This window comes from Olea europaea, chromosome 10, assembly GCF_002742605.1.
Source record: "Olea europaea var. sylvestris chromosome 10, O_europaea_v1, whole genome shotgun sequence".
NCBI lineage: Eukaryota > Viridiplantae > Streptophyta > Magnoliopsida > Lamiales > Oleaceae > Olea > Olea europaea.
In genome coordinates this window covers 43,651,210-43,665,735 of record NC_036246.1, presented here as the reverse complement: position 1 = coordinate 43,665,735, position 14,526 = coordinate 43,651,210, and the positions used below count along the sequence as shown (strand labels likewise).

Genomic DNA, 14,526 nt, shown 5'->3' with positions numbered 1-14,526 from the left:
CCTTCATCAAAGTGGGGCATTAGGCTATCGTCTATCCCACTTATAGTTAGGGCCGTCACTGATCAATTTTTTATCAAAATTTACCAAAATTTTAAAATAAGTTTGACGTTTTAGATCATTTGTCGTTTAACATAGTGACCGAGCATATAGATGTTTGATAAAAAAATAAACTCACTTACAGTGGAAAACAATATTGAAAATTATATTTAAAATTATTCAAAAACAGATATCAATAAACACATGTGATTCATCTCCACTATTCTAAGTTTTTAAAATAATTAAAACACTATGATCTAAGAGGTAGTCAAATATGTATAAAATCTCGCGCTACGTCAAATTTTCAATCAAATATTGATTTTTCGGATGGGGTTTGCATTTAACATTGTATCTTAGCATCTAAATTTATTAAATCAAATCTAGGTATTGCTCTCTATCGATGGCATGAAAATATAAACGTTTGATTAAAAAAATAAAAAATCTAGTGCATAAAAAAAATTAACGTATAAATTTAAAGATGCTTTTTATTAAGACTATTTAAAAATAAAGAATCTCTTGAAAATGCAGTTATACTTCGTAGTAATGCAATAACTACGAATAGAATTATTTTATGATTTACTTTAAAGAGATGCGTGTTAGATTTTGATTTAAATTTCAAATAAGCACACACGTGTTAGATCCTAACACGTGTAACTTTTTCAAAGGTTCAACATCTCCCCACCTTGTCTTATTTATAGGAAACTGCCCATCAAAGGAGGGATTGAGAGTATACTTTCCGGTTTATTAATTGACAGGGAAGGCATTATTTCAAGCTAGATAAAATGGGTGGCGATAGGGTATTTACGTCTCTGCTAGTGGCGGTTCTTGTGGCGGTGACAGTTGGGGCTCAAGAGGTTCAAGGCCCAGTGCACCATGTAGTAGGCAGCGACCGCCGTTGGAACGCTGATTCCGACATCGGTTCTTGGTTGTCCGGTCGAGTCTTTAGGGTTGGTGACAGAATTTGTAAGCACGTATCTTCTTTATGTTTGGTTTTTACTTAAAAATATTATCTTTTTTAGGAAAAAAAATAAAAAAGCTCAGCGGTAAGTGTTGAAAGTTCACATATAAGCAACTTAATTAAGCTCACTCCAACGATGGTTTATGCAGGGTTCACCTACTCAGCACCACAGGAAAGCGTTGTGGAGTTGCAGAGCCTGGAGGAATTTCAATCGTGTGATCTCTCAAACCCTATCAAGATGTACACGGACGGTGTAAATCAAATTCCACTTGAAAGGGAAGGGAGCAGGTACTTTGTGATTGGGAACCAGGAAAGTTGCAATAATGGTCTGAAGCTACACGTTGATGTGAAGCCTTCCGATCTACAGGAGCTACCTAACCCTAATCCATGGCCGCTGCCGAATCCGACACCATTTCCTCCGCAGCCTAAGCCGGAGCCTCCACCAAAGCCTGAGCCTGAGCCGACCACTCCACCCCCCTCTGCCTCGACCCAATTGAGTGGGCTTTCGTTTGGGCTGTTTGTTGGTCTTCTGCTTTGCTTGTTGGGCCTGTAGTTTGCCCGTTTCTGAAGGATCTGTCTGGATTGTTTAGTAATTGGGAGTTTAGTTGAACTTGTTTAAATAAGTATCTGCTTTTGTTTGTGCTATTAAACAAAACCACATCGCTTGGTTGTATTTGAACCAATTTTATTGGGTTCTATCATCTATGTGAGATTGTTCCAGTCTTTGCTAATGGGATATTTTCCAGTTTGGAATGACTATTTTGCCCATATAAGAGAATTGGTTAAAGGCATGATCTTTTCATCTTGCAAAATAAAGAAAGGCCTTCATCTATTTTCACTGCAAATCACAGTAAGCAGGTAAAGGAGCACCCCTCCCCCTGAAACGTACTGTATTGTAGAGTTAATTGTTCCAAGGGTTATTGAATTTAGGTTCATATTTTTTATTGGTCATTGAAGTATGAAATGTCAAATTTTGGTCACTTAATTTAGGTTTATGTTTTTTATAAGCTGAAATTTAAAATATTGAATTTTGAAAAATATTGTACATTACTTATTGAACTTTAAAAATGTTGTACATTATTTATTCATTATGAACTTGATAATTTTTTAAAGTTCAATAGTTATGTTAGTGAATAACGTACTGTATATTACTGAATAATATCATTTTAATAAAGAAAGTATGATTAAAAATGAGTACTGTAAAAAAAATAATGAAAAAAAATAAAAGAAAATGAATGACAAACAAGGGCTAAAATAAAAAAATCTGATAATCACGTTATCAACGATGAAACCGCAGCAGAAAACTTATTACAATCACAAGTTTGGAATCATGAACTACATACATTTGAGACAAACAACGAAGAAAGAAGCAAATTTATAGAACTTTTTGTCCAGCAAACCAACGATCCTTAATAGCAAGCAAACGATATCAGTGCAAACAAAAAGCAAGCTTTGAGACCCATTTTTACGAAAAAATGCATTTTAGAATAGTAAATTAATGAAAAATGTGTTTTTAAAAAATAAAGAAATTTTTTTGATTTATGTGTAATATTATTTTAATAAAGAATTTGTGATTGAAAAGAAAAGAGAATAAAATGTATTTTAATAAAAATGTGAATCAAACAAAGTATTAATGAGAGTAACTCATTCCCGATAAAAATTTACCACTCGCCTAAGTTTGAATATCTTTTACCACCCACAAGAAAGACTTCGAACTCAAAATATTAGCATCTTTGAAAATATAACCAAGCTGCCAGATATTAACAAGATACAGAATATTGTTTAAAACACTCTTCAAGAAATGTAAACGATTACAAAATTCTTCCACACCTCTCTTATTCAATAATAACAAAGAAAAATAAAAGCTTCAGAACAAGTTCAACATTTATGCATCCACGAATTTGCCAAATAAAACTTCGAAGGTGCTTGAGGATGTAACATTCTTGTGATCGATATAGTTTACCTCTCTCTCAAAACTACGTAGTTTGCCTCTTGAGTCTTCTGTATTTTTGATATTCTTCTAAGCGTAGCCGCAAAAGCATCCTTGTCCTGCATTTAAGTAATTTACATAATTGTATCATAAGCCATATATCGTCCTACATTTAAGTAATTTACATAATTGTATCATAAGCCATATATCTTGCATTAACACGTTAACGTACTCAACTATTAAGCATAAAAAAAAAAAACTCTCTCTCAACTAGTAATCCTCAATAACCCAAAAAGAAAAGAAACCATCAAGTTAAATAATCATTGAATGACGCATCTCTTACCTCTTTTGACTTCAGTCTAGATTTAAATTTGCCAACAAGATCCTGTGTGGTCACTTGCGTCTTCTGCAATAAAACGGCCTTAATTTCATCTGCTGTAACTGGTCCAGTAGGTGGCGTAGCCCCAGTTTTTGAATGTGCCGAAGGTAATACACTTTTAGGAGGTGTACTACTTTTTGCTGCAGACGCACTCTCATTTTTCAAGGACTTCAGCTCCTTAATCACCATCCCCGGAAAAAATATACATGAATAAGAAAAATAAAGAGGGAAGGCTATGGTGAAATTTTCTAGAAAATAAAAGATGGTAAATAAGTTCCATGTGAAATACACTGTAAGGCAACTACTTACATTTTCTGTTTTTGTTTTCTTCATAGGTGTAGCATTAGTTGTTTTCGACTCCTCACCACTAACTTTTCTTTTCCCCTTTGAAGATTTAGAAGTAGGCGGGGTTCCTCGACCAGATCCAGAAGTAACAGCTTTCAATGGACTGTTGTTCTCAACCGGTTCTTCTTTAAGAGCTTCCTTCTTTGGGGCAAGTACAGGAGAAATGTCATCTTCCATCTAATAAAACAAACAAAAAATGCACTCTTGTTTTCAAGCTAGTAAAAGAAAAATGAGGTGAACTATAACTCCTTACAACTTTTGCCAAACTGCCAAAGTAGATAGCAAATAAAAAGTTGCTATCAGGTAAAAGTTGCTATCACTCAACCAAATGCAGCCATCAGGGGACAAAATAGCACGAGGAAAGTCAGTGCTGAAGACTAAATTTAAATAAATATATTTGTCCCTGCCTTTTAATAGTTTAAGCCTTTAGACCTGAGTTCAAGTCTCTTCATCAACCATTTATGAGAACTGTACATATGTTTTGACGAAAAGATGAATCCAGCCTCCACATGAGGAGACATGTTGTATACAATTTAAACAAATCAAGCCTAAGCTTTAGATGAGATGGATCAATAGTCATAGCACCCAGAAGGAAGCAGGGTTCGGTTTGTCTACACGTGTTCCTTAAAAATACAGCATTCTTTGGGAACCATTGTAACAGAACTGCATATAACTTCTCCAAGTGATGAGTTATTTCATTTTAACCCCGTCAAGATAAATGGAGATTTGCAGTATTATATATAATTTCGTTCCTCATTACATTTAGAGAATAGCAACAAGAAACCTACATCGTCATCGTCGTCATCGTCATCTTCCCCATCCGAGTCACTCAACCCATTAGCTCTTCCGAGCAGTTTCTTCAACTCCTTTCCAGATTTGCTCAGCCCGCCCTCCTCTTCATCAGCTTCATCCTCATCCTCTTCATCCTGAAACAAACCAAAAAAGTCAGAAATATAACACATGAGACCATGGATCTCGTTACAACAGAACCATCAGGACTGGAGAAAATGAAGACTGAACAATCATTTGTTAACATTTAATGGATAGAGTCAACCTCCAACAAGATATCATAATCCAACTTCAAACTAATCATATTCCAGAAAGGGAACTGAACTTTAGGAAGAGGATAAGAGTTACTTTTCAATATGAAAAGTAAAAAAGAAAGGAACGAAGACATCTCAATATTTATAGGCACTTCACCAGATTTGAAAATGAATGCTGATTCTTGTGACATATAGTATGTTTATTTTCCCCAATATTCCAATAAAATTAGTAAATATTTTTCCTCCTCCAGGATATGCCTTACTGTAAAGGTACCTTGTCAACAAAAATTACACGTAAGTACCTCACGAAGTACCATCCAGCCAATGTGTCAATTACCACTAATTGGCTTAGAGCAAATGATCTCGGGGCATTAAGCACCTTCAAGCGACGTTATGCATCTCAAAAGGAGTAACCTAAAAACCCAGTAAAAGTTGTAAACCGTGTCGGCGGGGTTCAGCTTTTATTACTAGATCTCTGTATTTGACCCCTAGGCACAAAATTCCACCCTCCTCTGTCTCTGATGAAAGGTTTAATGAAGCATTTTCAGTAACTAAGATTACCATTTCTCTATAATTTGTAACTTTCTGCAATCTGGAAGGGATTGCACACCTCATTATCGTCTTAAATAAGAGCATTTACCATGTGGACTTGATTGCACTCAATCCTCAATTACTTTCTATCAATTTGCAGAGCTAAACATACCCTATACCATGCAATGCATTTTTCTAGCCATTGTTTCATGTCAGGATCATTAAGTCTAGAGGCACAAAGGTAGGGATCAACCAATAGAATGTGAAAGAAAGAAACAAATTAAGTAATTATTTTGCATATATTTACATGGACTGGAGCAATATGATTAATCACCTGCTTAATTTCTGGAGGAGCTGGGATTTCAGGGGCCAAATCTTCTCTCTCCTCGGGATCATTGCCGACAGCTTCATCGTCATCAGTGAAAATTTCTTCATGCTCCCAATCATCACCTAGAGAATAAAAAATCAACTCTCTCCTTATGAAAGCACCTCAGCAAGGAATATGATGCAGCAACTTATAAGATTGACATATCTACCTCATCAAAGTATCCAAAGATACAAGTAGCAGAACATGCATATTCACTTGATTGTACTAGTAGGAATAAAATATGATGAACAAGCACTCACGAAAATGATCCAACATATAAAATGCTATCACTAATTATTTCTGAGGAAAATATATTGCCAGACAACTCTTCACACAAAACAAACATGGGCACACAGACAGAGAGAACCCCACTCAATGACTGCAGGTGATAGTTCACCAAAATTCTTACTGTCCCAACTATAGGCACATGGGGGCATGGGAACAGCTGATTTATCACCCTTTTTTGACAGCCTATGACACAACAAAATCTCAAACGAGTGCTAGAGGCACAAAACCTTTTAAGAATGCAATAACAAAGTAATTACAGAAACCAGACCCTTTTCAATATCATCATCATCAAAATCAAGATCACCGCCTCTTGGTCCTTCTTCATCATCATCCCCACCCTTTTTATTGAGTCCGAGCCTACTTTTTCTAGCTGCCTCTTCTTCTTCATCTTCTTCTCCCCTATCTGAAACATTGGTTTCATCATCATCCTCAGCAGATTTTTTACGTCCCCTCGCACTACCACCTCCACTTTCCCGATCATCAAGCTTTTCTACTTCACCAAAGGCGGCAGCTCCATTGTTTGCCGCTTTCATCATCCATCTTTGGTACCCATCGGCAGTTTTCCTCCTATTTTTCATCTTCTCTTCCGCTTCCTCCAAAGTAAGTTGCTTATATTGTGCCACTTTGTTAAAATTGTACCTAAAAACAAGAGACAACAACAAACTATGTCATGTTCCCAATAAAAATATATGATCAGCCAAAAGGAAATGAAATTTCAAATACTTGATACACTAATATAAATACGAAATACTAGACAAATAGGAGAATTTTTACCAGGAACCAGCAGGAATGGCTACAAATTCCTTTCCCTGAAGCATTAGAAGGTAATATGTAGTTGATTGTGAACCCTCAAGCTGACCGTGGTATTGAGACTGGCCAGTTTCATCCTCCAGCAGCCAAGGCTTATTCTTGTACTTATCCTAGCAATGCAACAAGCTCATAAATAAAAATATACGAGAGTGTGGAAAGCAACACATCCAATCATCATGAGACAAAGTAAACGAACTAATCAAATGTCTATACTTGGATGATGAACTAAAAATAAAATAAATGGCCTATCTTCACTAATTTGCATATTACCAAATTGGAGTCATATATTGATTTTTGACTACTAACCAATAAAGAGCTCTCATAATTGCAGGGGAATGCGATAAATTTTTGGCGTTGCTTAACTTCTAGCTTACAAGTGCTAAAAATTGCATTGTTTACAAGGCAAAGCAGATACCCCAAGCAACAAATCAACAAACTGGCTTCATGTATTAAAAGAAAATTTTATTCAACAGGCATGTATCTATTTAGTTTATAATGTATCGAGAGATTCTAGCAGCAAATGCAAAATTGTTTGAAAAAAAAGGTACCTTCAAGGCATCAGTAATTTGGCGACCTTGAAGACCCTCTTTCTGCAGAGACCATTTATTCTCGTTCTTCTTCTTAAAAGTTGGTAAACCCGTCGCAAATCTTCCAATGAAGTAATTTTTGTCATTACTGGAGCATGATCTGACATTGTATTCCTAAATATGCCAAAAGTTAACAGCCAATTTCAGAAAGCATTCATGATAAAAGACATGGAAAAAGGTAATGACTAATAACGTGGTACACTTGAATAAAATGAACTTAAATGCATTCTACAGACCATGAGCAGCAAAAGAAAAGGAAATTCGCCATGCAAGCAAGAAAGCAAACTCTGAAAAGTGGACAAATCAATTCAGTATAGCGGTTGGCAAAAATCTAAATTCAGGGATACTCCTTTTATCATTTTCCAGTAGAGTGTTCGCATTTATTTTATTTTTTCAGGAATATCATTCTATACACAGTGGTAGCTGAGTCTCAATTTTGATCCTTCTGTTTATCAGGTAAAAAAAATATGTGTTTCATAGCAATAATCAAAGAAAATACTCAAAATTAGATTCTCTCGTTTTTCTACAGAGTTTTCAAGACAAACAATTTACTGTAAACATAAGGCTAATAAGTAACTCCCAAATGTATACAATTGCACAGTAAGAGTGATAACTTCAAAACTTGCAGAAGTCTCCGCTCTCACTAAATTAAACCTCAAAAAAACACCTTCACAATTTCAGCTCTCCAGAGAGTATAAACGCCAATAAAATGTTCAAGACAAAGATGTAAGACGAGTATTCACATATTCAATTAATAATTAATCATGGTTTTGTTTCATTTTTAATCAGAGAGAAGGAACCACCAACCCTAATCAAGCGAGTGATGCGAGTGCCACATTCGTAGCACTCCGCGCGGTTCTCAGCCATGGTTTTGCCACACGTCATGCAAAGCGTCAAGTGCTTGCAGGTGCTGCCATAAAGATCCACCGTCGATCCACAACCACTGCACGACGGCTTCAGTATCAAATCTATAGACATTTTCTTTGCTAATTCTATTTTCCTGCATCAGACAAACAATATTGTTATAATTCAAAAACTCGCAGACGAATTTAAACAGTTATAATCAAGGATCAGTTGAGATGGAAAATTGAAGCGGAAATATTAGGGTTTTGATGAATCCATAATCATTTTTCTAAATTGGGGAAAATAGAAGCATAAGTTGTAATATGCCTTGATTGATTCAATTACAGTTTTTCTTGTCCAAGAAATTTGAATTTATTTTTAATCTGACTTTCCTCGTTACCAATTCTGGTGGTTTTGATCAACGAAAAGGGTAACCTTTCTATGAGAATTTGAAGAGATTGGACCGGGTTTTTATAAAGGAAATTAATGGTCCTCTTTCTCTCCGTTTGTCTCCCTCCAGTGGTTTCCAATTTTAACTAGAGTCGCGTTTGTTAGGGAATATATAAATTCCTATGAAAATTAAAATCAGATTTTTAGAAAATTTTAATAAAAATATATGAAATTTATGGTTGAAAAATTGTGGCCATAAAATATGTGATTAAAATTAATTTTCTCTTTGATTTGAATTAATTTCCACCAAATAGGGGATAATTTCAATTAGGGTAATTAGTACATCTTCCAATGTTATTGTGCAAAATGTCATTACTTTTTCATTTTTCAACATTTTTACCTATCCAATTTATCAATAAAAAAAATGTAAAATAACAAATATGCTCTCCCATTTGAATAAACCAAAAAAAAAAAAAATAGAAGATAAAAATCAGAATGCAGATTATAATTATACGCTCAAACTTTAAAAAAAATGCAAATGAACAAAAATAAATTATTAAAAAGTTAATTAGTACAAAAAATCAATATCTTTCAATATTAGAACATCCAAACATTTCACTTTTTGTCATTTTCAGCATTATTTTTATATTTTATTGCAAAAATCATTAATTTCATCAATTTTTTAATTAAAAACTATAAAATGACGAATATACCATCTTATTTATATAAAACAAAAATAAAGAAAGGAAAAATAAAGAATAAATTATAATTATACTTTCAAAATTTTTTAAAATGTACGAGTAAATTTTAAATAAATAATTAAAAAAAGGTCCTTTTTTTTTTTTTTTCATCTGAGATACGCACATGTAGCATGTTTAGGTAAAATGTTTAGCAAGCTAGGTACATGTTAATTCCGCGTGCGGCATACCCGTCGGCTTTCCTCCAAAGTTGGCTGCATTGGGATCGGCAACAACGATCGCGCCACGCTCAGCCGTTGATCTCATCTACCACTCCTCACGATCTTCTCCACTGCTATAAATTGATCACTTCGTACTACTTCTACAGTACAATTTCTCTCACCTCTGTCGCTCAAAACTTACTTCCGACTTCTCGCTGCTATGGCGCTGACCTCATTCGTCGAGGTCCAATCGGATTCTCATGTCGCTATTCAGAACCTTCCGTACAGTGTGTCCAAGCTCGAACACGATTCGGAGCCTAGGCTCGGTGTTGCAATTGGAGAATATGTATTGGACCTCTCTGTAATTGCCTCGGCCGGTCTTTTCGATGGTCCGGTTCTTAAAACTCCGATTGTTTTAATAAGGTGTTGGGAAAATATTTCATCATACCAAGGGTTGGAGAAGAAACACAAAATATGAACCATTAACCAATCACCGAATTTGGAACAACATCAATCAAAATCAGAAAGTTAGCAACATGAATCTTGCAACAAAGAAGGCTTGAACACGATATCGCTGTTCTCAAACGGTATTTGCCCCCTCTCCTTTTATTGAGATGCTTCAAGGGATCTTCGACAAATGGTTTGTAGGATTATAACAAGCCTTGTAAGAGATTAAATACCAAAGCACAAGTGTAATCTCCCAAAACTTGAAAAACACAATGAAGGAAATTATGAATATGAAGAAAAAAAGGATGTTTAATCCTTTTGTGGAATGAAGTATTATGTTTCCAGATTTTTTCATAGTGATTTTCATGTCAATTAATCACATATATATAGGTATGAAACATTGTATCACGAAATGGTGCCAAATGAGAGTGAAAAGCCGCCAAAATCAAATCACAATCGTCTCTAACGGTCACGGCGGGACTACCATGCGACCGCATGGCACAACTCCATGCGGCCGCATGGAGGACTTTACTCACGGGACCTTAGTCCCTGCACATGGCCATTTTGCCCACGCGATCGCATGGGCCAAACTTTGGCCTCCGTTTTGCATTTTCATTCCACCTCGGTTCTTATTGATTGTTGAACAAATATATAACATAAGGTTCGTTTATTTCTCCTTTACTAAGTGATCGATGATTGGAGAGTTGGTTTATTTTATATTCGAACTTTGAAGGGAAATCTGCATGTATTTAAATTTTACGGGTTTATCTTTAATTTTAGGAAAGTAAATTTAAGTATGATTTATATTATTTATTATTTTAGTTTGACAAGTAATGGAGCATTGAATGTATTACTGGGTGAGTGCATACAGGGCCGGTCCTATCAGGGGCGGATCCAGACGACTTGGGCTAGGGGGATAAAAATAAAATTTATAGAGTATCTTCTAATAAAAAAACTAAGGAAAAAAAAAGCTAAGCAATAATTTTTTTTTGCCCCAAAATCTAGGGGGTCAATTGTCCCTATAAACCCCCCTAGGTCCGCCCCTTGGATCATGTGATTGTCGAGGCCCAAGGCAAAGCATATAAATTAGGCCCTCTCCCGAAATCAACGTAAATGCAATGGTGTATTATGCAATTTATTGCTAACTTAAAATTTAACGTTAAAACAACAAACAGATATATTATATAAAAAATTTATATTATCAAATAACAAAACCAAAATATTTCAAATAATTAGTCAAATATTATTCGTCTAAAAGGCAAAAACATTAATAAAATCTGAATAGTGTAGCTGTTCAACTATTTCTTTCTCTATTGATAACATAACCAATCCATTCTATCTTTCTTCTGACATAGTTGATCGTACAATAATTAATCATATAAACCAACCAAGCTACAATTATATAAGCTGACAAGGCTCCAAATATTTTCAATCTCTTAAATAACAAGTTAGGAAAAACCAATGCTTACTTGAGAAGCAGAATTGCGGCGAAAACTGTGGAATCACACACTCGAGAATTCCATCGTCATAACTTACGAACCTGAAACAAAAATTTAAGATCAAATACCAATACTTAAAAATAGGCGCATATGTAGTCAAGTTTAGGGAAATAACACATTTAATAAGAACTAATCACCGTTAAAACAGTTTCATCAACAAAATAAATTAATTCAAATTAGTGTATTGGTTGCAAAAACTGAAGATATCTTTTCTTGAGTTCATTGACATAATAATATCTTAAGTTCTCAACTATATATTCTCACAAGGATCTATCAAACTAAGTTATTGAAATTAACTATAAACTATTTTACACATTAGTCGTTACTTGAGATTTGAGAGTTCTTCATCTCAAACTTGTACAACAAATTATATATTAATCAATAATCATTAAACATAGTTGTAGCATTTTCAGGTCTCGACTCCATCCTAGACTAGATAACAGTTAACCCATTAATGTTAAAGTATTTAACAGTAACATAGAAAAAGAGCATTTATCAATTAAAGTCAAGTAATCAAAATTATAATAATTAAAAGGTTAAAGCCATGAATGAATAGTTGAATACTTAGTATAAATGTAATCATATAACTCAAAAGGAATTAATAATCTTAACATACTGAACTAACAGCCAACTGCCAAGCACTTGCTTGCTAACAGGGGTGAACAGCAAACTGTGCTTTGCAGAGGAACGGAATCGGTGTGAACTACGACGGTGTCCGATTCCGTGGACCGCGACTGATGGCTCAAAGGAAGAGGAAATCTGGAAGTCGGAATGAGGAAGTCGAGACGAGAGACAGAGGTGAACGGCTATGCTGCGAAGGGGACGGACTACTCAGACGAGCATTTGGGAGAAAGGGGTTTTTGATTGGGGATTAGGAAATTGGGAAGTTTGGGTAAATGATGGATAATGGATTATGATTTATGGATGTATAAGTTGGGTAAATGGATTAAGACTAAGGGTATTGGATTTGGGCTTGAAGTTGAGGGATACTCTTCTTCATCACTGAGTTTGGTTCAACTGAAAAAAAAAATAATAATAAAAAATAAAATTCTGGGCTGAAAATGAGGCCCCCTTGGAATCTGGGCCTGAGGCGTAGGCCTCATTCGCCTGGCCCCAGAACCGGGCCTGAGTGCGTATATATTACTGGAATTAATAGAAATAATCATGTTCTTCATATCTTTGTTTAAAAATTGTAAAAGAAATGACACGAGAGTTAAATAATGAATTTAGCATTTATATGATTTTAGAGTCCCGAGTTCCCAGAGAACTCAAATTGGAGTATGACAAGCATCTTTTAAGCTAAGCCTACATATGTATTTTATTTATATCCTCACCCGTATCATTTAAGTTTTCATAAATATGAAAAAACATAAGAATACTGATAATATTCTACCAGCTGAACATGTAATTGTATTTGTATGCCGTGCTTGAGTCGTATTGTTGTACATTTCTTTGACTAGATATTTAGGAAAGGATGCATACAAGTGTACATTCTGTTACCCATGTGTATGTAGTGTATCGTTAATGGTGGGTGATTAATTAAGCTATGGCACAGCTAAATCTTAACAAGTTCGCGGGGTTGGGATGCCCTGCATGGAAGGAAGCTCGTGCGAAATTGCAAAAGCTATTGTCAGGTAAGTTCTTACCACCCCTTCTTAGGCAGTATTTTGTGTTACAGATTTTTATATTTCTAGCTTTATGTATCAAACACAACAAAATATGAAAGATATGGGCTCAAAAGTTTTCAAATTTGTTCTTGGCTCCCTGCATATTAGACATAATCGAAAGCTTGTCTATTTTGCTTTTCAATAATGCAGCCACAGAACCAACACTACGTGATAACCCGTGTTTAAGGCAAAAGGCGCTGGTGCCTATGGTAGGGCATGCACACATCTTTCATCTTTTAAGGGAATATTGTGCCTCTGAATTTCTCTATGGTCCTCTTTGCTACATTTTTGAAACACCAACTACTGCCTCAATTTTCTGAACATGCCCTTGTGCCAGGAGTTATACTTTTATTTTTATTGCTGGCATATACCTGCAGTTTGCTAGATCACTGAAAACCTTTAATCACACAAAGCGCAACATGTTAATAGAAAGGATTTAAACAACTTCATAATTAATATGTCTTAAAAACTTAGAGCATCTCCAAAAAACTCTTTATTTATAAAGAGTATTTTATACATAATAGAAAGTATCTTTAAATTTAGAAAGTAATTTTTTTATACACTTCAACAAGCTCTCTATTTGGATTCTTTATTTTGTTTTTTCCAATGAACATTTAGCCCTTGTTTGAGCCCCATTTTAGAGGAGAAAATGAATTTCTGAATAGTGTATTGATAGGAAATGTGTGGTTAAAAAATAAGAAAAAGTTTTGAATTTGCATATAATATTATTTTATTGAAAAATGTTTGGTTGAAATTGTGTCAAATCACTGTTGAAAAATGTATTTTAGTGAAAAACTGGGGCTCAAACGAGGGCTTAATAATTTTTCCACATATCTTATTTAAGTATGTTAGATTTTATGCGCAATATTAAAGAGATTAAAAAGATAATCAACACAAGAACTTACGTGGTTCGGCGGTGTGCCTACGTCCACGAGAGCGAAGCGGAGATTTCTTTATTCAGTAGTGAAAAATAGGGTTACAACATATTATTTATACTAACCCTTGCCTGGACCCATATAAGACTTTAAAACCCGTACAGAAAATACCCCTGTACCGTACCGCAGGGGCATTGCCCCCGCACCCCCAACCCATTTAGCGTCCCTAACAACCAGACAGTGGATCAAATGGGCCGATGCCGTCACTTCGCTCCATTCCGTTCGATGCACTCCACGCTGGCATCAGCCCATTTAATCCAGTACCTGTGTTCCACTCTATATGAGCCACATGCACAACAAAGTATAATTTTTTATATATTAATAATCAATTTATTCAAATGTAATTTGAATTTTTTAAATTTTAGAGTATTGAAATTTGTAATGTATTAAATGCAATCATTAGACAATAAGAATAGAGATGGAGTTTGGCTCTCTAAATTTGGAGAGCTAAAAACACTCTCTATTTTAAAAGTTAAAATAGAGAATTTCTTGGAACTCATTTTTAAGTATTGACTCTTTAAAATAGAGAGTATTTTGTGTTTAAACAATTTCTTGGAGATGCTCTTATAATGA

General features: G+C 34.8%; 2 protein-coding genes across 5 annotated transcripts; one reads left to right on the top strand and one right to left on the bottom strand.

The window, feature by feature from the left end:
• The first annotated feature begins 725 nt into the window (after positions 1 to 725).
• Positions 726 to 1,785, top strand: LOC111402410 (mavicyanin-like). The gene is made up of 2 exons (XM_023030698.1): positions 726 to 999; positions 1,144 to 1,785. Exons 1-2 carry the CDS (start codon positions 819 to 821, stop codon positions 1,545 to 1,547), a joined length of 585 nt encoding a protein of 194 aa, XP_022886466.1. The 5' UTR covers positions 726 to 818; the 3' UTR covers positions 1,548 to 1,785.
• Positions 1,786 to 2,703: 918 nt separating this feature from the next.
• LOC111402409 (transcription initiation factor IIF subunit alpha-like) lies at positions 2,704 to 8,585 on the bottom strand. 4 transcript variants are annotated; one of them, XM_023030695.1, is made up of 10 exons: positions 8,518 to 8,585; positions 8,082 to 8,274; positions 7,236 to 7,388; positions 6,652 to 6,797; positions 6,146 to 6,516; positions 5,557 to 5,672; positions 4,437 to 4,574; positions 3,613 to 3,825; positions 3,268 to 3,480; positions 2,704 to 3,043 (listed from the first exon to the last, which is right to left on the bottom strand). In XM_023030695.1, the coding sequence occupies exons 2-10, from the start codon at positions 8,250 to 8,252 to the stop codon at positions 2,954 to 2,956; spliced, it is 1,611 nt and encodes a 536-aa protein (XP_022886463.1). In that variant the 5' UTR covers positions 8,253 to 8,274; positions 8,518 to 8,585; the 3' UTR covers positions 2,704 to 2,953. The 4 variants fall into 4 exon arrangements, with proteins under 4 accessions (XP_022886463.1, XP_022886462.1, XP_022886464.1 ...); XM_023030694.1 differs by having other exon boundaries at positions 8,445 to 8,575; XM_023030696.1 differs by having other exon boundaries at positions 8,463 to 8,559.
• Between the last annotated feature and the right edge of the window lie 5,941 nt (positions 8,586 to 14,526).

Excerpts from the sequence above, each read along its gene's own strand:
- LOC111402410 (XM_023030698.1), top strand. The coding sequence starts at position 819 with ATGGGTGGCGATAGGGTATTTACGTCTCTGCTAGTGGCGGTTCTTGTG. Across the intron at positions 1,000-1,143 it reads TAGGGTTGGTGACAGAATTT|GGTTCACCTACTCAGCACCA; the intron begins GTAAGCACGTAT and ends TGGTTTATGCAG.
- LOC111402409 (XM_023030695.1), bottom strand. The coding sequence starts at position 8,252 with ATGTCTATAGATTTGATACTGAAGCCGTCGTGCAGTGGTTGTGGATCG. Across the intron at positions 4,575-5,556 it reads CTCCTCCAGAAATTAAGCAG|GATGAAGAGGATGAGGATGA; the intron begins GTGATTAATCAT and ends GGTTTGTTTCAG. Across the intron at positions 3,044-3,267 it reads CTAGACTGAAGTCAAAAGAG|GACAAGGATGCTTTTGCGGC; the intron begins GTAAGAGATGCG and ends ACTTAAATGCAG.